Source organism: Fusarium sambucinum, chromosome III (assembly GCF_050947815.1).
Source record: "Fusarium sambucinum isolate potato_lamoka chromosome III, whole genome shotgun sequence".
NCBI classification, from domain to species: domain Eukaryota; kingdom Fungi; phylum Ascomycota; class Sordariomycetes; order Hypocreales; family Nectriaceae; genus Fusarium; species Fusarium sambucinum.
In genome coordinates, this window is record NC_139292.1 from 1,478,041 (window position 1) to 1,502,925 (window position 24,885).

Genomic DNA, 24,885 nt, shown 5'->3' on the forward strand with positions numbered 1-24,885 from the left:
TGACGCTAGCCCGTCAAGGCCAAGAAGGTCTCAACTTGACCTATACATGATAGCAGTGAATACCAATCCCATGATCCACAGAGCTGGCTGACAGGGTCCCATGTCAAAGGGTGTCGAGCCCACGCGTAGGCTCCGACACCCCCACAAAGTGAACGGGCCCGAATGTAGTTTTAGAAAGGACAGGGCATAGGAGTCAATGGCATCAACTCAAGGGGTGCTTGCCCACGAGAGGCTCACGAGGTTCCAGTATAGTGCTGGAGATCTGAAGGTGTAATTGTGCACAGAAATGTACAGGGCATACTTGCAAGGGTGGGATTGATGCTCAGGAAAACCGCATGTTGCGATTTTGAGCCCCCGTAGGAAAGGATTCACCTTAACCGGCTGGGAAAAGGCAGGGATCTTGTTAACGATGGCTGAAATGGTGGGACCCAAAAACGAGCGCTGGATGTGAACAAGCCCAATCAATAGTTGCTTCACAAAGGACAAAAGGCGTGGGCAGTAGCAAAAAGCAATTCGCTGGGCCAGACGCATGGCTAAGGCGATCAGAGTCGGCCAGTACGTATGTACTTCGCTACTTTGTACCAAGGTGAGACATAGGACGTGATTAGGCCAGTTTTTGAGCCTGCCGGAAGCACCAGACAGATCCGAGAATGCAGTAGTTAACTGGTTGTGTCTGAATCTGCTGTCGTATTGCATCATTTACTCTGGGTCTCGTTTCTTTTTTCTTTTCTTTTTATGCTGGTTTGCTTCTTAGCCTGGGGCGGGTTTGAAATCACGGCTAAAGATAGGTGACTTGAATTCCGTGCAGGACCGTTGGGAACCGAGACTTTCGAGCCTTTCCTAGGGGGATTCTGAAGCTTGAAAGTATGTATTACGTTCGCTGTAGGCCTGCAAAAGCAATGTAAGCAATTGCCAAGTTGCTGATTCGATACTATGTACTCCATGATGAGTGGGAATGGTGATATGATGTACCCTTCTCCATTCTCCATTCTCCGGGAATCCAGGGTGGGGATCGTCCAGAGTGGCCCAAATGAGACGGTCAGGAACCGTCCAGATAGTAACTTGTCGAAATAGATAGTAGCAGATCTCGATTCTTCATCGCCAGCATGTGCTGTATCTCTTGCATGTCTAGCCGGTGATATCAGTGCGGTAAACCTTGACAGGTTATTAGTCACGGCATCTGTAGCATTATCAGTGTGAATATATACGCAGCCAGCTACAGCTACTCCACCCATGCTTCTCTGCCTTTTGTTGGCTAAGCAGCTGTGTCACCATAGTCAGCCACTGAAAAATAAACCTACTCAGGGCTTGGTTGCTGAATTTGTCTCTGTGGTCATTATGGGTCTGCGTCGTCGGAGGAGCTTTGCTCAAAACGTGTAACCCTGCAGGACTGGTCCATGCACTATCGCCTAACTAAGTGCAGTATTGAGCCAAAGATGACAAGCGGCAACAGCAATGGCAGAGACAGAAGCAGTACAGTGTTGTTGGATACCGTACGGCGTCATGCTATGCCTGCTGCAGTAGACAATAGGTACCTCCCAAGGTAGTGCTGAGTGAGGAACTTGCAGTAGGTGGGTGGTCATATGCAGACGAGATTTGACCATCAGCCTCAAACGAGATCTCAGATCAACCACAGTCAAGATGGACTTGATAGAAAATGACAAGAACAGACAGAGCCGACAGCCTAGCCTGGCTAGCACAGGTGACAGACAGAAAGACAGCGCGAACAACGAGACTAAAATCTTGTAGTGGCCTAAATTTGCCTTTCGGCTTATTGTGGGTAGAGCTTCTGACCAATCCCATCAGACCACGGCCTGCTGTCTTCTATGTTCTCTCTTTTGTGGCAGGCAGGTGGGTGGCCAAGAAGGAGACAGGTATCCAGTATCGTGCCTTCCGGCCTAGGTACCTGCCGACCCGGTACAGTAGATCTACTAATGGCAGGCTGTCCTGAACCAACTGCACCTGCAACTGCACCGTACCTACCCTGTCCTGAATCTGAAAGTTTGTTCCTGCAAGAGGCAACAGTAACCTGGCTACTACATGAAGCCACACGTGCAGCAACGGAAAGCGATCCACACGAACTAATCCAACTGACAGTCCAGACTGGTATCCAGATTGTCGCTGGAATCAGGTACCTGCCAAAGAAATGCACCTACCTCATCCACTAGACTAGTTGGGTAAGCTAGACAAGGAAGGCGCGGTATGTCATGAAAGACTTATTGCCGGCCAAGGAACCGCTTACCGCCGTCATTTACGTCCGGTGAAATTCCAGAGACGCCTGCGTTGTGGAATCACACGCCAGCTATGGAGCACTTTATCCAGACATATCTATCCCCATCGACGAGCTTTCGCATTACAAACTTGACACAGCATCTGACCAAACGCCCGCAATCCAGCCACTATCACATTGCGATGTATTGCACGCTCTTGCCAAGATCTAAAGTTGTTTTGCGTGATGTACCTTGGTTTTCAGCTCAGAATTGAATTCCCAGCCGGACTAGCGTTCTTCATGAATAGGACAACCTAAACTTTGGACGATATTACGGAGCACATGTGGGACGCGAGCGGTACGGCTCGGCTCCTCTGCTAGCCTTGCAGCCTACACCCAGTCCAGTCCAGGTCAACCCCGTCAATAAGATCCGCTCGCGTTGCGCAACCTTTTAGACTGGCTTTTCATTGCCCATTTACTTACCAAAAAGAAAAAGAAAAGAGAAATCGAGCAAAAAAGGAAAGGCCACCGTCTTGTCCAACCTATTGTCTCTGCAATACGTACCTTATTACTCTAGGAATGGCAACATGCGATCTCTGCTTTGTTTCTTGGCAGGCAACCCTTCGCAGCCATCAACTGTCGACCATTGGCTGCCAACGCTTCTACATACAGGAACATTACACCTGGGCACTTGTTCTAGAATCCCAACTTGTATATGGTTTCAACTGCAGCTATCCTTATAGTTTGCGGAAAGGAAACGGCGTCCATTAATACCGTTCAGTAGTTGAACGGCTTTACATATAGGCACGAGTCAGAGCATCTCTGAATTGGGAACTCTCCAAATATCTACTGTACGACATTACACTATCTCCGTTTTTATGGAATGAGTTGGAAAGCATTGGCCAGCCCAGACATTTTGCCAGTCTTGACCATCACAGGGGCCACTAGCAACTCCATCAACAGGGAGCGGGAAGCGTACATAGGCCTGACAGGCACGTCTTCGCGCTCGTTGGCGGTCATGGCGCATCAACTGCAAGGATCACACAGTGCATCCTGCCTCAGATTACATTATCATTAGCACCGCTTATTCTCACAAACCAAAGCCGAGCCATAATTCATACGAAAATACCCTCTCGTCCCACACAATTATCTATCCCAGAGCATCTATTCAACATAGTATGTAAACGAACATAGAGGTGGAGAAGCAAAGCCGGTCCAGTAGTCCTGTGGGCATTTCATGGGTTAGGACAAATGTAACTGTGGCGCTCAGGGCGGCTCTTGTCTGCAAGGATGAGATTGTCGTTGCCGTTGGCAATGCTTATCTGGCATTACAAGTGGACTTTTCATCCTTCTCAGCCTTGTTGATAACGATAACGTTCCCCCTTCGCCCTGTCAATCTTGCCTCAGTATAAACACATTATTCAAAGGCTTGCGGCACATTAAACCTCAAAAGCAAAACGCCGCAGAGACCGCAGAGACCGCAGAGATCGCAGGCAGAGTCGTGCGTGCGGTCACTACACCTGTAGCCGCAACATTTCCTCGTTTCGACCATGTGCTCAAAAGCAATTATAGATTCCTCGGGGAAACTGCACTAGTTTCTCATTTTTCTGCTTGACAGGCCGGACGGCCAGACCAAGCTGTCCAGTTATTGCGCCTTCATGGTACACGCACTTCACTCTTTGCCTTTCCGTGTCTCATAATTGCAAGCCAACCCCGCTTCAGCATTCAACGAGGCGTCTCGCCCATGTCCCCAGAAACAATATGGATAGTATAGGTCGTCACTGTTATCATGTATCGTCAGGGAGGGCATTCAACTCAAGCTCCCAGTCTGAATTGCCAATTCCCATCCACACCTGAAAGCTAAGAACGATACCCCCACCCTCTTTGCAGCGGGCTTTGCTTCACCAAGCTTTGGTTCAGACCGGGATCAATTACGACTTTCGCTTGTCATGTGCTCAACGTCATCGGCTCATTGCCGATCTCATCAGTCCTATTTAGAAACTCTGCTATGCGGCTGGTCAACTTCATTGGCTGGCAAAAGCATGATGGCCTGCATGTATCAAAAGCCAGTACACACTCTTGAGTAGGCTATTCAGGTCTCTACTGTGCTGTTGAGTCGCGACCAACTATGAGCGTGTTTCATACAGGAGCATCGGTTCCTGGATCAGCGCAATGCTGCTGGATCATTGATGCAGCTAAGCCAGTAAGTATCTGTACACCCATGCATACAGCCACACAGCCCAAGCCTTCTCAATTTTCACACAGCCATTAACCGTACAGCAGTTACGCTCGATACAGTATGTACAGCTGAACAAGTAATCAGCTTCCGGAGGCATTCCTTACGAGCAGATCCTCTGTTTCTGAGACAACAGATGAAGCTGAAGGCTTGGATGTGACGACCTCTTCAAAAAGTCTCAATGTCATTGCCAACTCTGAGCGAACCAACTACTTCGCACGATGCAGATGAAGATACATATGCAGTTCTATCGCGTCACCTCTTGAATATTTAAAGTGTCGTAAAGTGTGTCCGGGGCAGCTTCCGTCTGTCCCGTCCCTCATCCGATAGTCAGGTGCGCCATATTGTGTGTTCACCGTCACTGTCTGTCTCAGTTTCCGAGGCTTGGAAGCGGAGACAAAAAAGACAATTTCGACATCTAGATCTCGTTACGGGCCGCCACCCTGAAATTATGGTCTGCAACGTTTCTTAATATCGTGTTGGCTCAACACAACCCCGCCCGACCAAAACTTGTATTCTCAACAATTGTTGCTTTCCTCCTTGCTTTGGTTGCGCATATTGTCTCTCCTCTTGATCCAAAGATGCAGACGTGGAGGTTCTCGCCAGAACCGAATACGTACGTTTACTTGAAAGGCAGACCAGTGCGGAGCTCAAGTGCAGTGCCTCATCGAATAACTTGAATAGCCTGGGTCAGCCGATTCGAGGTCTTGGTGGAAGGTTATCCCCGGAAGTATATGGCACACACCAGTTGGCGTGAGTCCATCTGCGGTTCGTTTTATGTCTATGCAAAACTCAGGCCGCTCATACGCTGGGGAAATGTTCTCAGTGTTGTGCGTACGAATACGTTGATACTGCTGCACCTCCTGTCCTTCAACGAGGGGGGGGGAATAGAGTGAACTCGACGACACCAAAATCTGCCAAAGTCACAGAACTCGAGTTTGGTACCGTATTCACCTTCAACATGGACAGCACAATGGATGTCGTCTGTTGAATTACATAAGCATGTTATTTTGCTTAGCGAATAATTTGACTAAATTACATAGTCACAGGCCATGAAGCGGATACTGTTAGCTTCGGAGGAAAGATTCCGATGCTCTGTCTTGGTATTTAGGAGGCAAGAAGTTGAGAGTAGTCAAACTCTAGAGTTGTTGTTACACCAGAAGGGCACAACCCCACAGCATTATAGCAATGAAAGTTCCGATGGCTGATGTCTCTGTATAGCATACCATCAGCAGTTATGGACAGATATCTCAAGGTCTAAAGAGAGAAGAGAACTTCTCTCGGCGGCTTTCAATCCAACCCAACCTTGCCTTGTAAGATCCGTCGTGTTGCGCACTGTCCGGTCTTTGCGGAATACATCCGACCGTACCGGTATGTGTACATGTATGTACTATTATGGTTACCCCAGTATGTAACGTGTCAAGTCCTCCTTGTCATTTATTAAGTCTTTTCAGATTCGTCCGTGGGTGTCAACCAGGGGTGTCAATCCCTGCCACCTCACCACCTCGTAACCCCCTTGTCGCCGGGGATAATCAGCATGTGCTGCTGCGCACGGCTGTTCTGCTTAGCCATCCACCGTCAGTGTTGTAGGCTTCTCTTCTCTTTCGAGTGGCTCGCCGGACAATCTTACAATTACTTTTTTTTCGCGAGGCAAATTTCAAGGAGCGCCCATGCAGTCAAGAGGCCGGCCACTTACTCTGATACGTTCCTGCGAGATATCCTGTGTCTCTCGATAGTTCAATGAAATTGATGGAAACTGTACTGTCTCGCTGGATCAAAGCATACCATGTTTCCATCTCTTTTATTCATAGCATATCAACCACTCGTATAAGGTTTTTATATACAATCTCCATTATAATGACAAGTCCGAAACCCGATACATGACCTGCCTATTCTAGTTCCAAGCCAGCCTGTTTCATGAGTCCGTAGAAAACACCTTGCTTTTTGAAAAGCTCAGCTGGACTATCAAACTCGACCACCTCACCCTTATCGAGCACCACCACACGGTCGCTGTCGAGGATGGTATTGAGACGATGCGCTACAGTGATGATGGTGCGGTTTGCGAACAGGGGTGATCGGAGGGTGCTCTGCAGCATTGCGTCCGTCTCAACGTCGACGGCAGCAGTGGCCTCGTCCAGAACAAGGATGTTGGACGGGGTCAGCATTGCGCGAGCGAGCGAGACCAGTTGTCTTTGACCTTGAGAAAGGTTGGAGCCTGCAAGGACAAACGTTAGTCGTTGAACATGTGAAGCTTACAGGTATGGCCGACGGTCCAACAGCCAGGTAGCTGGTGTTGCTGGCCAAGAGAGCAGACCACGGGACTTCATCTTCATGCGAGGCGTGCATTAAATCACATCTCTTGTCTTCTAGATTTTTGCAGAAAAGAGACTGTTCATCATCGAAGACAAGGGCCAGATGCCTGTGCACACCACATCCGATGAAGCCAGGGAACGCAGAACCAGATGCTCGGGTGACCGGTGAGGGAGATCGTAGGCCGGTCAAGAAATGCCGACAGAAAGCGTAGTGCCGTGGATTGACTTACCTCCTTCGTTAATCTTGGCCTCCAGCCCACCATCCATGCTTGAAACGTGGTCCTTCAGTCGCGCGTGCTCTATAGGGCAATATGTCAGCAAATGTTACACAGCATGCAATTACAAATGAAGCGTGCGTTGGAATAGGTGTGGTCACAACAGGGCTGTAATGCTGCGATTTACTTACCCAGTACACTCCAAAGCTCAGTGTCGTCATGGACGTGTCCAGGGTCGAGGTTATCCCGGACACTACCTTCGAAGAGTGCTGCGTCCTGTGGAATGATGGCCAGTCTTCGGCGCAGATCGAGCAAACCGATGGCAGACGTATCGACATTATCAATACCAATGTGGCCAGTTGCTGGTTCGATGAGACGGAACAAGGCTAGTGTGAGAGATGACTTGCCCGCCCCAGTGCGACCAACAACACCGATCTTCTCGTGCGACTTGATGTCGAGGCTGATATTCTTGAGCACCAAGTCCAGGCCCTCACGATAACGTGTGCTATAGTTGACAAAATCAACCTCACCCTTGACAGGCCACGAGACAGGGGGTCGGTTCTTGGTAATAATCTCGGGTGCCTCGCTGGGTAGGGCTGCATATTCAAGGACACGCTCCACCGATACAATGTTAGTCTCGACCTCTACAGTTTGGCGGACGATCCAGTTGAGTGAGGTTGTAATCTGCAGAGCATATGACATGGCAAGGCCGACAATACCGGAACTAAGGGGGCTGCTGCCAGTGACAGCAATAATGGAAAACCCAGCAGCAGCTAGAATGACGATAGCGCCGATAAACTCGAGGCGGACAGCGAGCCAACGATTGGCACTGATGGAAGGGAAGTAAGCACGAAGGTTGGCATCAACACGCCATTCGTTCTCCAGCTCAAATCGCTGTTGCTGTCGGTATGCCCGAATGGTTGAAATGCCGCCAAGCGATTCCTGGAAGTGTGCATAGATGGGGCTGCGGCTCACACTGTCAAGTCGCTTGAGCTCACGGGATGTCCTTAGGTAGTATCTCTGGATAAAGTAGTAAGTCAGGGCGAGAGGGATAATCAAGGCGACGAAAGCTGGTGTCGCGACCGAGATGACAATCAGAGTGAAGCCTGATCGAGCAGCGTTGACAAAAAGCATGTTGAAGGTCCTAGCCAGGACCTCGTCAACACGGTAGATGTCACTAGAGAATCGGTTGAGGATTCGTCCAGCTGGTGTTGTGTCAAAGAAGGACATGGGAGAGCGGAAGATGGCATGGGCCATGCGCTCGTGAAGCTTTCGAGACGCCTCGATGGAGCAGAAAATCCAGAGAATCAGGGTTTGAATAACTGTGAGAGCGGAGGCTCCGATACCAAATGCGAAGTAGATGCCGATGTACTTGCCGACGTGATCGTTTGAGTTGGACTCTTGGTTTCGCTCAGACCACTCCTTGAGCCAGACCGAGCCACCAATGCTGGCTGTTTGCGAAGCGAGTAGCATAAATAAGTAAAGGGCGACAGCATAGATATTGCTCATCTTAGCGTATTCGCCATAGACAGACCACTTGACCTTGCCTTGCTCCAGGTGCTCCTTACTCTGCTTAGTCTTGGAACCTGCGATCTCCTCGTCTGTGAGCTTGCCTCGAGGGCCACTGAAGCTAGCAGTACTAGCACGACGAAGAGTTGCCATGCTGCTCGACCGAGGCTTGGCACTAGCACCAGTCTTGATAGGAGCCATCTCTGGAACTTGTTCCTGAGCTTCTTCAAGCTCTTCCTTGGCCTGGCCAACGTCTGGTTCGATGATTGTAGCGGCTTTGCTGCTCGAGGCGCTGGAGCTGGGCTCACTGCTAGCATTGCCAGACTCTTGTCCGGCAGTCTTGAGAAGGTCGGCGACAAGGCCCTTCTTAGCAACCAGCTCTTTATATGTTCCTCGCTCGATAATCTGGCCATCCTTGAGCAGACTCACGTAGCTAGCCTGACGAAGAACAGCGATGGCATTAGTGGCAAGAATACGAGTCTTCGAGGAAAGCAGACCACGAGTTCCCAGGACGTTGTCAATGATATGACGGCCAACATGAGAATCAACGGCAGAGAGAACGTCGTCAAGAAGGTAAATATCGGCGCGGGCATAGACGGCACGAGCTAGGGAGACACGCGCCTTCTGACCACCACTCAGGGAGATACCTCTTTCGCCGACAACGGTCTCATCTCCATCTGGAAGCTGCGCAAAGTCATCCATCAAAGCGCATGCATGGACGGTCTTCTCGTAGAACTCGGCATCATATTTGTAACCAAAGATGATGTTCTCCTTAACAGTGGCGTTGAGAATCCAGGTTTGCTGAGATGCATATGCGACAGTGCCTCGCACCTCAACATTGCCCTTTACCTTCCAGAGATCGCCAAGAATACTTTGCAGAATAGAGGATTTACCAGCACCAACACGACCGACAACACAAGAGAGCTCGCCCTTGTAAGCAGTGTATTCAATATCAGTGAGTGTGGGCTTGTTCTCGTGGCGGTTCCATGAAAATGTACCATCACGGATGATAACACTCTCTTCGCCAAGTTGCTCAGGGGCAGGCTTAATTGTGATTGCGTTGGGCTGAAGCTCCTCGGCGGTGAGGAAGCTTGTCAGTCGTCCAATGGCAACGGAGGCTTCGACAATGGATGTAATAACCATGGGGAGGATGGCAAGTGGGAAGGTCAGGAGGTTGAATAAGGCCAGGGCAGGGAAGACGATCTCAGTGGTGAGGGGCTTGTCCTGGGTCAAAACGAAGACGGTAAAGGTTGAGCAGGACACGAAGAAAGGTGCCGTAGTCCAAGTGAAGTTGGCAAAAGCTTGTGTAGCGCCAATCTTTCGCAAATTCTTGAGTTCCTTTTCATTTCGGACAAAGTTGAGCTTGTTCATGAAAGCAGATCCCCAGGCATAAAGCTTGATGCTCTTCATGTTATTGATAATCTCGTTGATCAGACGGCTCCTGGAGTCCTTGTTCTTCATCTGTTCCTTTTGCATGTTCTTCATGATGCGAGCTACAAAGCCTTGGATTGGCATCATTATAATCATGACAACAATACCCGCCATCATAGACCAACCAACCAGGTTGTACAAAGATACCATGCAAATGATGATCTGGAATGGCGCAGACCAGAGTTGCTGTGCGAATTGGGTAAGATCCTGCAAACGTTGGCCATCGACAGCCATGTAGTTGACGATATCGCCAGTGGACTTTGAGGCTCTGCCCTCGCTCGACAGTCGGAGAGATTTGCGGTAGATGGCTGAGGAGAGACCACCCTTGATACGCATGCCAGTCACAAAAGCGAGCTGGAAATACTGGTGCACCATGGTTGTTTGCAAAACTGCACAAGCGAACATGGCCAGCGCGATAGCAGCACCCTTGATGATGGGCTGCGGGGTTTTGCCCTTGCCGTGCGAATCCACGAACGAGATAAGCAAGCGGAGCAGCTGAGGCTGAATGTATTGAGCAATATCGTTGAAGAACTTGAAGATTGCAGCGACACAGTAGGGTCCGCCATACGCCTTGAACAAAACTCTCCACAGCGAAGGCTTCTTGTGGTGCTCTAATTCGTACCTCCAGGCCTCATCGAAACGAGCCCCAGTGGTTTTTGTCTTGTCGTCCTTGGCAAGAGCCCAGAGGTCTTCCTCGGTCAAATACACCTTGTAACCATATCGCATCATTGGTGTCATCCAAGAGAATGCGAGCTGGGAGAAGGCGTTGGCATATTCCACAGGGCATTCCTCCTCCTCTTGAATGGCTTCATATCCACTAGGGCCAGTGCTTCTGGGCCATAGCCACTCGACGAGGAATTCGACGAGAGACAGCCCAACACCGACGCAGTAGATGATGAAGTATGGTAGGTTCGACTCGTAGATTTGTTGGGAAATAAGAGATCGTAGCTTGACGCCGTAAGATATTAAGAGGAAGAGCCAGTAAAAGAGAGCGATGCCGCTAGGGTATCGAATGCGCGAATGTTCGACCCATTGCACAGAGAAGATGACGAAGAGGGACAGAATAGTCAGGAAAGTTGTCAGCACTCGGAAGTCGCCGTACCAGACATGAGGCATGTAAATAATCTGTACAATGAACTGGGCAACGACGTCGAGGATGATGATTGCGAGAAGGGACTAAGACGATGGGTCAGCTGAATTGAACTACACGACAATGTAAATTTGGCAATAGTATCAACCTGTTTAATGTAGAAATGCGCGTTCTTGGTCTGCCCCTCCTGCTTCGGCTTCTTGGCGAGCAACCACCAAACAGCAAGCGATCCGAACAAAAGACCAAACACAGACACAGAGGCAATCCAGACATCGATAAAGCAAGGTGTGAAATCGTAGCGATGCGGGCTCATGGGACCCCATCCTTCTGGATTTCCGCAAAGAGGTTGTTTGAACGGGCTAAGAGTAAAATAGTTCGCACCAAGCTCTCGCAGAGGGCGAATGCCTGTGAACGAGCCCGTCTCAAAGAGAACCTGCTGCTGCTGCTGCTCGTTGAAGAAAGCCATTGTTGCAGTAGTTGTTACTCAAGGAGTTCGAGGTGTCGGAATTGTTTTGCGCAATCGTCACCTCATGCTAGAGGGACGTGGTGGATGATTCGTAATATGACCAAGGCGGCAGCGCGTCTTGATGACGATGGTAGAATAAGATTTTTGGAAGCTTCGGAAGCTCGCGCGAGTCGACGTCAGTGCGAGCGGGTGCCGTGAACCGGAGGCGGCGCAATGGTTAGGTCAGTACCAAGACAGTCTCAGAATGGAAAAAAACAGTTCCAAATCTGAATCCGGCCGGTCGCTTCTGGGGAGCAAACGTTGAAGGGAAAGAAAGAAAAGAAAAAGAAACGATTGCAGAAAAAGCCTTTGATCTTTGCCGACTTCCACGGGATCAAGCAAGAGATACCTGGGTACCTACCTGCCTACCGCCATAAGTATGACAAGCAGAATCTGGTCGAATTAGCAGGGTCATTGATGGTTGGTAAGCTGCCCCAGAATTTTGCTGCAAATCCTACATCGGTATCCTCAGGAACCGACCCGACGCGAACATGGACCCATGCTACGTGCATGAGTTGCCTGGACTAGCTGGACTAACATACGGTCTAGGCTTGGTCTGTAGGCGAAGGTAAGCAAAGCAACCTGTTCAGTGGGGTTCTTGCTGGATATAGTGAACGGAGTTTAGTATTGAGTTGCCGATTTTATTGTTGGGTCTGACCTTACCCTGTACCCTTACTTAGAGACCGCTCGATGAATCACCAATAACTTTCCTATCTTCAAATGAACCCCAGGACATCAGAGAAATTGACCGCTGGGAGCATAAGAGACGAAATTAAGTAGTAGGCCATTTTATGTTCCTTAGACTATGGTTCTTACATACATATGTATTCATAATCAGGTTGTCCAATATATCTGTTGTTCGCCTTTTTGTACGACCTGGAAATGTATCATCTCATTTAAACTGTCTTCAAAAATTCAACGACTGTCTTGGAAAGCCACTCCTGCGATTCGGGCTGCTCAACGGTATGGCTTGCGCCAGGAATCAGTCCCGATAGGTCACTGACGGCGGACGAGTTCAGTTCCTTGTACTTTTTGTTACTCGCAGCTTGATCGATCCGTGCGGGAACAAATTCATCCTCAGCAGAGTGCAAGACCAGCACTGGCTTCTTAAATCGCAACCAGTTCTTCTCAAGGGTTTTATCATCGAGGTCTGACGAGAAATAGTCATCGTCACCACTATCAAGTTATTAGTCCATGGTCTTTCTGTTTGGTTGGAAGACCATTCAACATACCCTTTGCTGGCCAGAGATTGGAATCGATAAGCTGAGATCGGTGCTCCCAAAACAGCTGGGATCATGTCAAAAGGCATACAATCACCGCCCTTGCCCTCAGAAATCATCTTGGCAGCGAGATCAAGACTTGGCTGAGGGTCAGGCATGATCAAGTCTAGTGTCTCGCGATCCGACACTGGGCCTTGCAGGATGAAACCGTCCACCGGCTCGTTGTTATGCTTTGGGTAGTCGGCATACTCAATACAGTCCTGTCACCAGTCAGAATACAAATATGATAAATATAGGTAAGATGGCATATTTTATTACCTGGCAGCCGGTGGATGAACCAAAGAGGACAATCTTTTTCTTTCCGATGCCTCGAAGATACTTGACCAATGCAGAGATGTCTTCCACGTCATTGGATAAGTTCGAAGTACCAAACCCTGAAAAAGAACTTCTCATGCGGAATTCGAAGACAGAGTAGCCCAGATCTTTTGCTTGTTCCAAATGTTGGGCCAGGAGTCGGGTGTAGGGAATAGTATGCGGGCCATCAGTCAGCCCGCCGATGAAGACGATGGCATTTTGAGCAGAAGTCAAGCCAACTTCATAGGCAGCTGAGCCTCGGCACTCGGAGTCAAAGGGATGAACAGTAACAGGAAAAGGACCGGAAGGCGCCATTGTGTAGTTTTATAGAGTTGAGAGGTGGGAAATTGGTGTCGGCGGACTCTGCTATTTATGCCTGAAGTGATGGAGGGGTACTCTCGAATATGTAGGGTTCTTTCTCAGCCAAGCTTCGTTTTGATAGTACTGAGCTGGGCTTGGCAAAGGATGGAATCCAGGTCGTTAGGGTAAGAAAACAAATTACGATATCAATCAATGTTTGCTTCCAAAACAGCAATTGCGGAATAATGCATCTGCTTCATTTGATGTCCAGACTCGGAGCACTGTGCAAAAAGCAGCATGGGTTAATGGATGTGGAGAATGACATCAAGGGGAGTTTGATGCTGTTGAATTGTATCACGGTGAGAAATTAATGGATAAGTGTTGTGAGAAAGACAGTAAAGGGATGGTCAATATAGTTAAGAGTTCCAATTCAAACATGGTTAACATACAATTCAAAATCCTGTCCAGTCTTCCGTTTATCTCAAGCTGCAACTGTCCACTGCTGTGAAGGTACATTCAGAAGGAGGGGACAGTGCTTTCTAGACTAAACACCGTGTAATGGAGCCAGAAAGCTCTTTGACCCCTCCACACTCTAAATTTGTCCTCCTAATAAATCAACTGACAAACCAGAAACAAGCTCCATTGAATCCCTTCCACAGTGTTGGGGCAATTAATCGGTCAGTCATCTTCATCCTTCTCCTTTCCACCCACCTCTATCCCGATTCAAAGCTCTCATGTTTGCTATCCTTCACTTGCGTACTCGCGTTCGTGTTCGCTAACTCTTTGGTTCAGCTTTACTGAAGCTGTGGAGAATATGCATGAATAGGAAGCTGGAAGCGCTTCGCTTCGTCAACCATGGAGTCTACAGTCAGCAGCCAAGAGAGGAATGAGTTCTTTCAAAAAGTAAGGCAGTATAGTGCTATTCAATAAAGAATCCTAACTGACAATGGTAGCTCAAACCATGCTGCGTCAAGATAAGCCAATTGGCGATACGCCAAGATGATGCACCAGCTTCATCTCGAGAACTGAGCCAGCAGACGAGGCTCCTTTATGAAATTCTCGACGAACAAATCAGACAAAATCCTTTAATGTTGGATGAGAAGTTCTCCGAATACGTCTTCTTTCCTCTCCACCATGTTTTCCGTCAGATGGACCAGTACCCCATGCCCTTGATAGAAAACTGTATCAAGACACTCACGATCCTCATCACACATGGCTGGAAAGCAAAGATTTCTGCGGAACTCGTCCGGCAGCTTCTGAGTCTTCTCACCTTCATCATTGATGGAACACCTGAATCTAAGCCGAAGCGCCCGGTCGCCGAGGAGACTGTATTGGAAGCTTTTCGTGGTTTGACGGCCCTCTTTAATACAGCTGGCTTGGCGACCAAAGCAGCCTCGGGGCTTTCAGAAACTGAATCGATACCAGCTCTTGGACACGGGGTAACAGTCATGTTAAATGGAGTGGTTGATGGTGCCACCCCCCAGATTCAGCAGGAAGCATTACGGGCCTTGCAAGCTGTGTATCATACTGTGAAAGAGTTGGCCGCATTGGCTAGCTTCCTACCCGGCACGATATCTTCACTAGCAAAAGTCGCATCATCTCCTAACCGACACAAAGCCACTGTTCTAGCCAAATGCCTAGAGACAGTAGGCCTTGTGCTGACCAGTGTAATGGCTGATCTTCGGACACGGTCAATACTAGCCAAGACTGAATCCGAAAATGAAGATGAAGTCCACGATAATAAGATTTTGTCTCCAGCCTGGCTCAATGCAAGCACCATACAAATCAAGAAAGCGCTTGCTACAATGATGAAATTGCGGTCTCACGATTCAGTCGAGGTCAGGAACGCTCTCAACAAACTCTGTGTGACTCTCCTCGATGAATGTCACAAGACACTATCCAACTGTGCAAACATACTCGTTGAGACAGCCATGGTGCTTGGAGAAGCTGGTAACAAGATATCTCTTACGCAGACCAGTCTACGGGATCTCATCAGTATCTATCCGGAACTTGGCGAAATCGTAAAGACAACAACATACAACTGGATGTCCAGTCTTTCGCGCTTGATGCAGTCTGCAGATGATGATGCAAAGATAGACGCAATACGAAATGTCATAAAGGGACTCGAGCTACTGAAAGAGTTGCACATACAATCATCAACACTTGACGAATCGATGTCGATGATGCTCCGGGATAGTGTCATCGCCCTGATACAAGCAACGAAGCTCCCGGCGACGAATGAGAACATAGATGTGCGGCTGATAGATCAGGGAGAAGCATCGGCAGGTTCTGAAGATACGCAATACCAACCTGTCCTACTTCCCGCTGAATCTCAAAAGAAGCTCCGAAACGAGTTATCATCACTCGTTACATTTCTCGGCACGTCGTCGCAACAAGCAAGGTTTGCGGGCAACATGTTGGAACAAGTTCAAGATTCCGACAATCATGTTGGCCAGGTTGCTGCGTTTTGGCTCTGCTTTCAGATTGTGAAAGCGAGCCACAAATCATCTGCCGAAGAAGACATGTTTCTCAACCTGTCGTCAGTAGAAGATACGTCCCTGGATATCAACGCCATATTTAATGAGCTTTACACTAATTCAGTGCAAATCCTTGATCGACATAGCGATACAGAACCGGTTGACTGGCGCTCAGAAGCCTTGGCTTTAGAAGCAATCGCTTATACGGCACAGAGGTCTGGAGAGTCGTTTCGTCCCGAACTGATCGATGTCCTCTTTCCGGTTGCAACGTTTCTAGGATCCAAGAATCCGCAGCTTCAAAAGCATGCTATTGTTACGTTGAACAGTCTGGCCACCTCCTGTGGATATGCCAACGTGTCGGAACTTATCATCCAGAATGTCGATTATATGGTCAACTCAGTCTCCTTGAGACTCAACAGCTTAGACATATCACCTGCGTCGATCAATGTTCTGACCATGATGATCCGACTGGCAGGTCCTCGGCTGGTGCCCTACCTAGACGACGTCGTCGACTCGATTTTTGGGGCACTGGACAACTACCACGGATATCCTCTGTTTGTAGAGAACCTTTTCATTGTGCTCAAAGAGGTCGTGGATCAAGGTGTTCTTTCAGATATGTTATTGCTTGAACATCAGACAAATTCGAGGCCAGACCACAGAAAGCAACACAAGAAACCACCAGGTCTTTCCGATCTCATGGATGCATTGGATAGAAGAAAGCAGCGGGTAGAGTTTGAAAAAACAGAGATGGATAATGTGAAAGAACACCCAAAGATTCCATGGAAAGAGGATGAGAATGAAGGAGAGGGCAAGGGTGAGGAGGCGGCAGAGCCTCCTCAAGAACCAGAGAAACCACCAAATACGCAGACGTACCAGCTTTTGCTGAGAGTGGCAAACCTCACCCAGCATTACCTTACATCGCCGACACCAACGCTGCGAAGATCACTGCTTGAGCTTTTAACAAATGTCTCCACTGCTTTGGCACCCGATGAAGAAGCATTTTTGCCACTCGTTAATTCGATCTGGCCCGTTGTGATCGACAGGCTGCATGACCCAGAAGCTTATATCGCGGTTGAAGCGTGCCACGCTCTTGCTGGACTTTGCGCTGCTGCGGGGGACTTTCTTAGCTCTCGGTTCAAGACCGACTGGGCTGACTGGCTTCGCGATTGGTGTCGCAAAATTAAACATCAAGCTTCCGCCTCACCGAGATGGGCCAGACCCCATGGGGAAGCTGACATTACGCGGGGAAGAGAAAGCGATGATAGCCGAGTGTTGATGCCCCTGAAAGATGGCGACGGTTTAAGCGGTAAGCCTCTAACGCGAATGGTCACATCGTCTTCAGGTAGTCTGGGGAAATTTGCGTTACCAGCACGATTATGGGAGGGCATGGTAGAACTATTGACAGCTCTCGTGTCGTATGTTCAAGTGGATGAAGAAATGTTTGATGACATTCTTGATCTACTTGCGGAGGTTTCGGAGCGGAACGTCCAAGTTCGGGAGGCATTGGAGGCTGTCAACAAGGACGCTGTGTGGCTATCACGATACGAGCGGGGGAACGTTGAATGGTTGGCAACACCGAAAATGAACGGATTGCAATTTGCTGCCATGACAATGTCTCAGGAAAGGGCGTCCAGTAACTAAGCAGAGCAAGAATAAGACCAACAAGCAATATCGATGTTTCAATCATGCCATACCTGTGGTTGGGATAGCTGGATGGCAAGAGCCGGCATAACAAGTCAGCTAATATGGCACGACTCGTCTTCTGGGGTGTTAATGATTGCTAGGAACGCCACTGGCCAAACTAGTCCTCGATCAGTGATCACAAACAAAAGCAGAAGTTGAGGACAGCAACTGTTTATGTGATGGTTTCACGTGGGACTTTCCTGTTAAACCACTAACTGATCCTGCGTGGGCAAAAAACGAAGTCTAGAACGGGCTGACGGCTCCGCAGTGGAAATATTGAGCGCTTTCTCCGCACAAGATGTGTCAATACCTTCCTGATCGAGTTAGCTGGTAGAGGCTAATAATTGGAGTCAATACAGGAATGGATCTCTCCGAACGAACCAGGAAGAGTGGGATTACGTGCAAAACTCCTTTTGCTTTACCCCAGAAATATAATCAAGATGCAACGGAAGCGATTTCGTAATGGAATCCTCACGTTGAGTGTCTAGACTCGAGAGTCTGGAGCATCCCCAGATTTTCAATACGGGTCTGGGGAGGCCTCGTGGCTATCACGGCATCGTCTCCATTTTCCCCAGAAAGCCAAGAAGATATAACGTAACGAGATTCTTGAGCCTCATTCTTATTCTACACTGGAGTTGCATCTTTTTCGTGAGGGGAAACATATCGTGAGGAGATTTCAAGCCACAATCGGTATCAATATTGGAGTCCCCCCTAGTGAAGGAAACGCCGAGAAGGAAAAAAATGAAATGCCTGGCAAAAAGATAACGCTTTTCCTCAGTTGGCGGTCAAAGTCGGCGGGTGAGGGGAAGATACCTCCAAATTCACTAGTTGGCCTAGAAAGAGCATGGTTCCATATTCATCGATACCACCGGTGCATGCAATTACCTAGAGCCAATAGGCAACTAAGAATTGGGAGTCTGGAAGCTTTTGGCTTTCTAGCCCGAGAACTAGGGCTGGCACACAATCCCTGTTTAAGTGAAGACGGCCGCGTGAGGGTGGTCTTGGAGCATGTGGGGGAGCGGCTAAAGGGAGCTGGGAGTTGAAAGGCCTCTCCAAAAGAGCGCCTCTCTGTTTGAGCTGTCAAGCAGTTGGAGGGCCTTGGCGATCTATTGGCATCCAGGGCATCGCATTGCCAAGTTCTGCACCACGCTAGACGGGATCTTGACTGCAGATCTTAGAGTCTGGGCAAGGCTGGAGTTGCACCAGGACCTTGACCTCGACCCAAACACTCGGTCCGCAATGACAGCATTCACTGTGTAATATGATACGAAACAATAGGAATCATAATTTGATGACTTCCATAAGTGGCGCCTGAATACGGACAAGTTCCATGATAACGACCTTCCCAAAGTAGCTCAATCTAGCTGCGGGGCCGTAACACAAGAGTCGTGTTGATTGCAGACAAGGTATCAAGGCCAAACGACCATACCTACCCATACAAGCGTCATCACTCCGCGTCTGGGGCGCGTTTAGTCCAACAGCATACAAGATAAAGCTGAACAGTACTTGGGGCATGGGTAAATGCAGCCTGTCGCCTGTCTCCAAGGAATGCAGCACAGGAATAAGAATCTGACACATTTGGGTAGCATTCTGAATAACCTTATTCTCGCAGACAGAAGAAACAACTCGCCCGTACAATGCTGATGCTGACACATAACGAGTCAGTCAAGATAACGGTATCAAGACAATTATCGAACGATGGGCGATTTAAGCGCGCACTCGCCCGTTTATTGAAGCAGCACGAGCCTTTCCCAAGTTTCGAGATCTAGACGTGACCGGGCCGGTCGTCAACGACAAGATTCTCGGCTGTGAAGCCTCTCGCCCTCGCCGAGAGAAAGGCCATAGACCAAGACGGGAATGAGATAAGGGGGGGCAAACTACCGTCGTGCTACTGCAGCTACTGTAGCCATGAAAAAATCTGTACCCACCATGATACGGCAACTTGGAGTAAGCTAACCAATAGCTTCGTCAATCTTCTGTTTAGTCTCAAGATTAACTCTTTGGGGGGAAGCAGGATAGGTTAGACTCCCCGTTCTGCACACCATTAACTCTAAGCTCGACTCGGCACGCTAAACCAACACCCTTCGCCTGTCCCCATGTCTATCTGCAACCCCAACTCTAGTCGGTAGCTCCCATCGTGCTGACCCCAGCGCCACCAAATCTAGACCGTTGCAACAGCTCCATCCATGTTGTCGGTATATTGTGCAGTTGTCAGGAAATCGAGTACAAATACCGAAGCATCCTCCCTCGTTGTTGGGATTGAAGAACCAAGAGCTTTCATCACTCTCAGCTTCCTCTCCTCTCCTCTCATCTCTCTCTTACAACACTCTACTTTCACTCTTCCACTCACGAATAGTAGACATGGCTTCTACTCCTCCCCAAGCTGATTACGGCAAGGAGGCCGTTCTCGATGTCACCGAGAACCACGATGTCGAGACCGGCGAGGTCAAGAACGGTGGCCTCCAGCGAGATCTCAAGAACCGACACATGCAAATGATTGCCATCGGTATGGCTTCACTTCATCTCCTCACACCTCTAACATATTGCTAACTTGTATCTAGGTGGTGCTATCGGTGCTGGTCTCTTCGTCGGTTCGGGTGGTGCCCTTCAGAAGGGTGGCCCCGCTGCCCTCCTCATCGGTTATCTCATCATCGGTATCATGCTTCTCTGCACATGCTTGGCCCTGGCTGAGATGGCTGTCCTCTACCCCGTCAACGGTGCCTTCTTCACCTACATCTGCCGCTTCGTCGATCCTTCTTGGGGTTTCGCCATGGGTTGGCAATACGCTTTGGCTTGGTTGACTGTGCTCCCTTTCGAACTGATCGCCGCCTCTATCACCATCAGATTCTGGAGAGAAGATATCAACATGGCTGTCTGGGTCTCTGTCTTCCTTGTCACTCTCATTGGTATCCAGTTCTTCGGTGTTCGAGGATATGGTGAGGTCGAGTTTGTTCTCTCCATCATCAAGATCTGCGCCTGTGTTGGTTTCATCATCCTTGGTATTGTCATCAACTGTGGTGGTGTTGGCAACCAGGGCTACATCGGTGTCAAGTACTGGCAAGACCCTGGTGCTTTCACCAGCTTCAAGGGTTTCTGCGCTGTCTTTGTCGTCGCTGCTTTCTCTTTCGGTGGTACTGAGATGGTTGGTCTTGCTGCCGCCGAGTCTGCTGATCCCCGCCGATCCATCCCCATGGCTAGCAAGCAGGTCTTCTGGCGAATTGCCATTTTCTACATCCTCAACCTGTTCATCGTCGGTCTCATCCTCCCCGCCAACGACCCCCGTCTCATGGGTGCCAGCGGTGCCAACACCAAGGCATCTCCCTTCGTTCTTGCTATCCAGGATGCTGGTATCAAGGTCCTCCCTAGCATCATGAACGCTGTCATCACCGTTGCTGTCCTCTCTGTCGCCAACTCCTGCACTTTCGGTTCTACCCGAACTATCCAGGCTATGGCTGAGCGCAACATGGCCCCTAACTTCTTCAAGTACATCGACTCCAAGGGTCGCCCTCTCTACTGTGTTGCTCTCCAGATTCTCTTCGGTCTCCTTGCCTACATCGGTGCCGCCCCTCAGGGTATGGAGATCTTTGGTTGGCTCCTGGCCCTTACTGGTCTCGGTTTCCTCTTCGTCTGGGGTTCTATCTGCCTTGCTCACATCCGCATGCGCGCTGGTATGAAGGCACAGGGTGTCAACCTTGGCCTCGTCCCTTACAAGACCCCCTTCGGCGTCGCTGGTTCTTACCTCGGACTCGGACTCAACATTCTCGCTCTTATCGCCTCTTTCTACACTGCTCTTTTCCCTGCCTCTGGAGGCTCCCCTACCGCCGAGGGCTTCTTCAGCTCTTACTTGGCTTTCTTCTCCGTCACTCTTCTCTACGTCGGCTACAAGGTCTGCACTCGCAAGTGGCAGATGTATGTTCGACCTTCTGAGATGGATCTCAGCACTGGAGCAGTCTTCCTCGAGGAGGAGGAGCCCAAGGAGCCTTTCGTCTGGGCTGACGCCCCTAAGCGAGTGCTCCGCAGCTTCTTTTAAGCGCATACGATGAATAATGGTTGATAGGATTATGGATACCCAGTGTAACGCACGAGTCGATGGAATGTATATATGATGTAATATTTGAAGTTTTCTACTAGCGAACAAGAGCAAGACGATTAGCGTTCTTGAGCATAACCTGCACATAAACAAAATACGCATATGCAATTTCTACAATTTATCTGAGCACTAGCAAAGTGAAACATTTGATTGCCTAAGACATTACTATGAAGTCGAGCGAGGTGGCCATTATATACTTGCCTAGGCTGACTTCTAGGTTATTTGTTAACTGCAGACTAGCTATATTCATGGTTAAAGGTCGCAGCGCCTGACTTTGCAACACTCTCAACGGCCTCCTGATAGTAACAGTACCGATTCCCAACTCAATCCCGGAAGAAGTCTTCCCAAACGAAACAGTCTTTACTCCTTGTGATCACCCAACATCAAAAGCTCCTGGTTTGTGCTCTGGAGGGCGCTCGAGACACCCCTGAGCCATGTTGTAATAACTCCTTCATACCTGGCTCGGATGTCTCGTAATTCTCGAGCATGCTGGTTTTCAATTTGCTTGAAAATCCCGTCAGGCTGATGTCTCTTGAGCTCCTCTAGATGGGCTTTTCGGAGATCATCCACCATTAGTGTGGTGATCTCAGTGCCGTCTTTAGCTGCTTTGCGGATTGGAGCGAGCTTGTCATCGAATATACCGCAAAACTCATTGCAGTCCTCAGAATCACCAGATTCTCTAGGGTCATCAGGGATATGGGGCGTCGTTTGCTTGGAAGGGCTCGGATCGACGACGATGTCTTTGACATCCTTAACCGTGTCTTCAGCGGTATCTTTGAAGGCACTCTTGACAGCATCGCCAATATCATTACCTACACCATAGTTGACTTTTCCCTCGATGAGGCCACAAAAAGCCAAGTGTCGCTTCTCGAGAGGATTCTCGTTCTCTCCAATATCCTTTGTAGCCTCACTAGATCGCGGGCGCTTGAGAAGCTCTGCAGTATTTCGAACTGGTTGGTTTCTGTAGAAACGATCGAAAAGGCTTGGCGATAAGAGTCGGAACCGATTTCTTGCCCAATAAGTACCGCCTGTAGGGCCTTGCTCGTTCAACCTCCACTGGCGAAGTTCGGCCTTGGGAAACAATTCTTGGGCGACAACTGCATGGCGAGATAAAAGGAAGCCATTCTTGAACAGTATTCTTAGAGCAACGATCTCTGCCCAAGACGAAGGTACTGGAAGATCATCGATTTCCCGGATGGGTTGTGTGGTAATAGTCTTGATGATGCCTTTGTAGGCCCGTGTCTCGGCTTCGGAGATGCCGTATCTAGTTACTGTCTTCCACTTTCCTTCGAACTTGTGAACAAAGCTATTGATGTTCAACTTCTCTTCTGAAGTGACCGGATCAATGTCCCAGACGCTCTTCATCTTGGGCCTCCACTCACATTAGAGAAATGTCCAAAGAGGCTAGGGGCTTATCAAAAAGGTTGCTCCTGAGTTTCAGAATGCGACCCAAGAACATGCTCTAAAAGGACAGCCATAGGACTCGCTATTGGGACTTACCTGAGTTGATCATAGACTCTTATGATTTGACGTTGCTGTGGTGCTTTCGGATAAGGGTGAAGAGAGTGAAGGGTGGAGGTGAAAGGTTCTGGGTTGTTTTCGAAGAAGTGAGGAAAACGAAAGACCCTCTGCTGCCTGACGCAAGTCGAATACGCGAATTGATGAGTGAATCAGGATGAAGTGACAAAGAGGACTTGCGGGCGGCTCCTGCTCGGATAAAGGGGGCCTGGAGCAAATCCGATTTCCAGCAGACGGTAGGAACGATGTTGATAGACACAGTTGATTACATCAAATCTATCACACCTCTCCAATTGCCGTACCAAAATCAAGGCATTTCTTTGACTATATATATTTCTGCACTCGAAGTTTTGTTAGATGCCAGTAAAGGACCTTACAATTTAGCCTGTAATTTCTTCTCCTCCCATCTCTCATTGATAATGAGGTTCTGCCAAAACCTCCACGTCGCGACCGCAACAGCCAGAGGTGGGCATCCAAGCAGCAACCACGTCCACCAGTCCGGAGTCTCCTTCTTCAACCCCTTGATCGCCTTGTCCAGCTGCACCTGCAAGTCCTCCCGCGACCCATCGTTCCAAAGCACGATCCCCTTGTCCTCTCCCCGCTCCTCGCACCGCTGCGCCTTCTCCCGCACATCGGTCTGGCTTCGCACTCTGTTCTCGGCATCTTCTGCGCTGAGGTGGGGATCGCGCGCTCGCAGGCGCTGCATCTGAATTGCTGGGTCGCGGACGGCAACAACAGCTGCGACACCACAAAGTTTATCGAGACCACTTTCGAATAGCAGCGGAATGTCGAGCACTACTGCCCAGTGACCGCGGAAGTAGTATCCCACCACAGACTTGAACATTTCCCACCGCACAGCTGGGTGCACAATATGATTGAGCACTGAACGATCCTTCTTCCTATCCTCGCTATCGCCAAATACTCTTCGTCCTAGAGCTGGCCTGTTGAGTGGTCTGCCTTTGCCGTCGGGCCCATTTTCTGGCATTTTATCTGAGGGCTCCACAAGTAGCTCTGGCGTTGTTGGTCCAAAGTGCTTCACGATGGCTTGATACCCACGGGTTCCGGGTTCCACGACCTTGCGGGCCAGAATGTCTGCGTCTATGATTGGCAGATTGTATGGTTGTGAAGACAGCATCGATGAGACTGTCGATTTGCCTGTGGCAATCGAGCCTGTAAGACCGATGAGAAGCATGTTTGCGTATGTAGAAGTTGTCGTAACTGCAGCTCTGTGTCCTTAGTTTGCCTTTGGAATGGAATTTCAGCAGCTAATTAATTGGTTTAGTAAGTTGCGCTTTTTGGATTATTAGGATTGAAATGGAAAATGACCTTGTAAGTGGTTGTTGTTAAGGAATGATATGATAAACTTGGACCGATGATGCAATTACCGAGGATGTACGGAAACACAACGGGTGAACCCCACCTGGATATCTTCTTAACCATATTAAGCCAACGACATCTTGAAATCAACAACATGTGAAGGCATGTTTCATACCGTCTATACGAATGAATTTACTGATTCAATTAAGACAATTAAAGAATCCTAGCAGAGGAATTATGTAAAGCAATTTCCATATGCTGCTCCAAGTAGGTATTTTCCCCCTTCCAACCTCATAGACCACATCCTCGTCGCCTTGACCGATTTGTCATTGAACGTTAACCATTGATTGGTATTGCTTTGACGAGCCGAGTGTTTGCTTAAAACGGTACTAGACCAACTACAAGGTTAGCATTGATGT

At 49.0% G+C, this 24,885-nt stretch overlaps 6 protein-coding genes across 6 annotated transcripts; 2 read left to right on the top strand and 4 right to left on the bottom strand.

Moving 5' to 3' along the window:
- Window positions 1-6,334: 6,334 nt before the first annotated feature.
- Window positions 6,335-11,468, bottom strand: FSST1_010703 (ATP-binding cassette glutathione S-conjugate transporter YCF1; the record flags this gene model as incomplete). The annotated part of the gene is made up of 4 exons (XM_083233761.1): window positions 6,335-6,660; window positions 6,988-7,056; window positions 7,164-11,088; window positions 11,151-11,468. The coding sequence occupies 4 exons, from the start codon at window positions 11,466-11,468 to the stop codon at window positions 6,335-6,337; spliced, it is 4,638 nt and encodes a 1,545-aa protein (XP_083080399.1).
- Window positions 11,469-12,403: 935 nt separating this feature from the next.
- Window positions 12,404-13,396, bottom strand: FSST1_010704 (uncharacterized protein; the record flags this gene model as incomplete). Its single annotated transcript, XM_083233762.1, has 3 exons — window positions 12,404-12,683; window positions 12,740-12,987; window positions 13,046-13,396. 3 exons carry the CDS (start codon window positions 13,394-13,396, stop codon window positions 12,404-12,406), a joined length of 879 nt encoding a protein of 292 aa, XP_083080400.1.
- Window positions 13,397-14,236: 840 nt separating this feature from the next.
- FSST1_010705 (armadillo-type protein) lies at window positions 14,237-17,499 on the top strand (the record flags this gene model as incomplete). The annotated part of the gene is made up of 2 exons (XM_083233763.1): window positions 14,237-14,284; window positions 14,335-17,499. The coding sequence occupies 2 exons, from the start codon at window positions 14,237-14,239 to the stop codon at window positions 17,497-17,499; spliced, it is 3,213 nt and encodes a 1,070-aa protein (XP_083080401.1).
- Window positions 17,500-19,902: 2,403 nt separating this feature from the next.
- FSST1_010706 (amino acid permease/ SLC12A domain-containing protein) lies at window positions 19,903-21,571 on the top strand (the record flags this gene model as incomplete). Its single annotated transcript, XM_083233764.1, has 2 exons — window positions 19,903-20,047; window positions 20,103-21,571. The coding sequence occupies 2 exons, from the start codon at window positions 19,903-19,905 to the stop codon at window positions 21,569-21,571; spliced, it is 1,614 nt and encodes a 537-aa protein (XP_083080402.1).
- Window positions 21,572-21,991: 420 nt separating this feature from the next.
- Window positions 21,992-22,996, bottom strand: FSST1_010707 (uncharacterized protein; the record flags this gene model as incomplete). Its single annotated transcript, XM_083233765.1, has 1 exon — window positions 21,992-22,996. The coding sequence occupies one exon, from the start codon at window positions 22,994-22,996 to the stop codon at window positions 21,992-21,994; it is 1,005 nt and encodes a 334-aa protein (XP_083080403.1).
- Window positions 22,997-23,522: 526 nt separating this feature from the next.
- Window positions 23,523-24,341, bottom strand: FSST1_010708 (dephospho-CoA kinase; the record flags this gene model as incomplete). Its single annotated transcript, XM_083233766.1, has 1 exon — window positions 23,523-24,341. One exon carries the CDS (start codon window positions 24,339-24,341, stop codon window positions 23,523-23,525), a length of 819 nt encoding a protein of 272 aa, XP_083080404.1.
- Window positions 24,342-24,885: the final 544 nt, after the last annotated feature.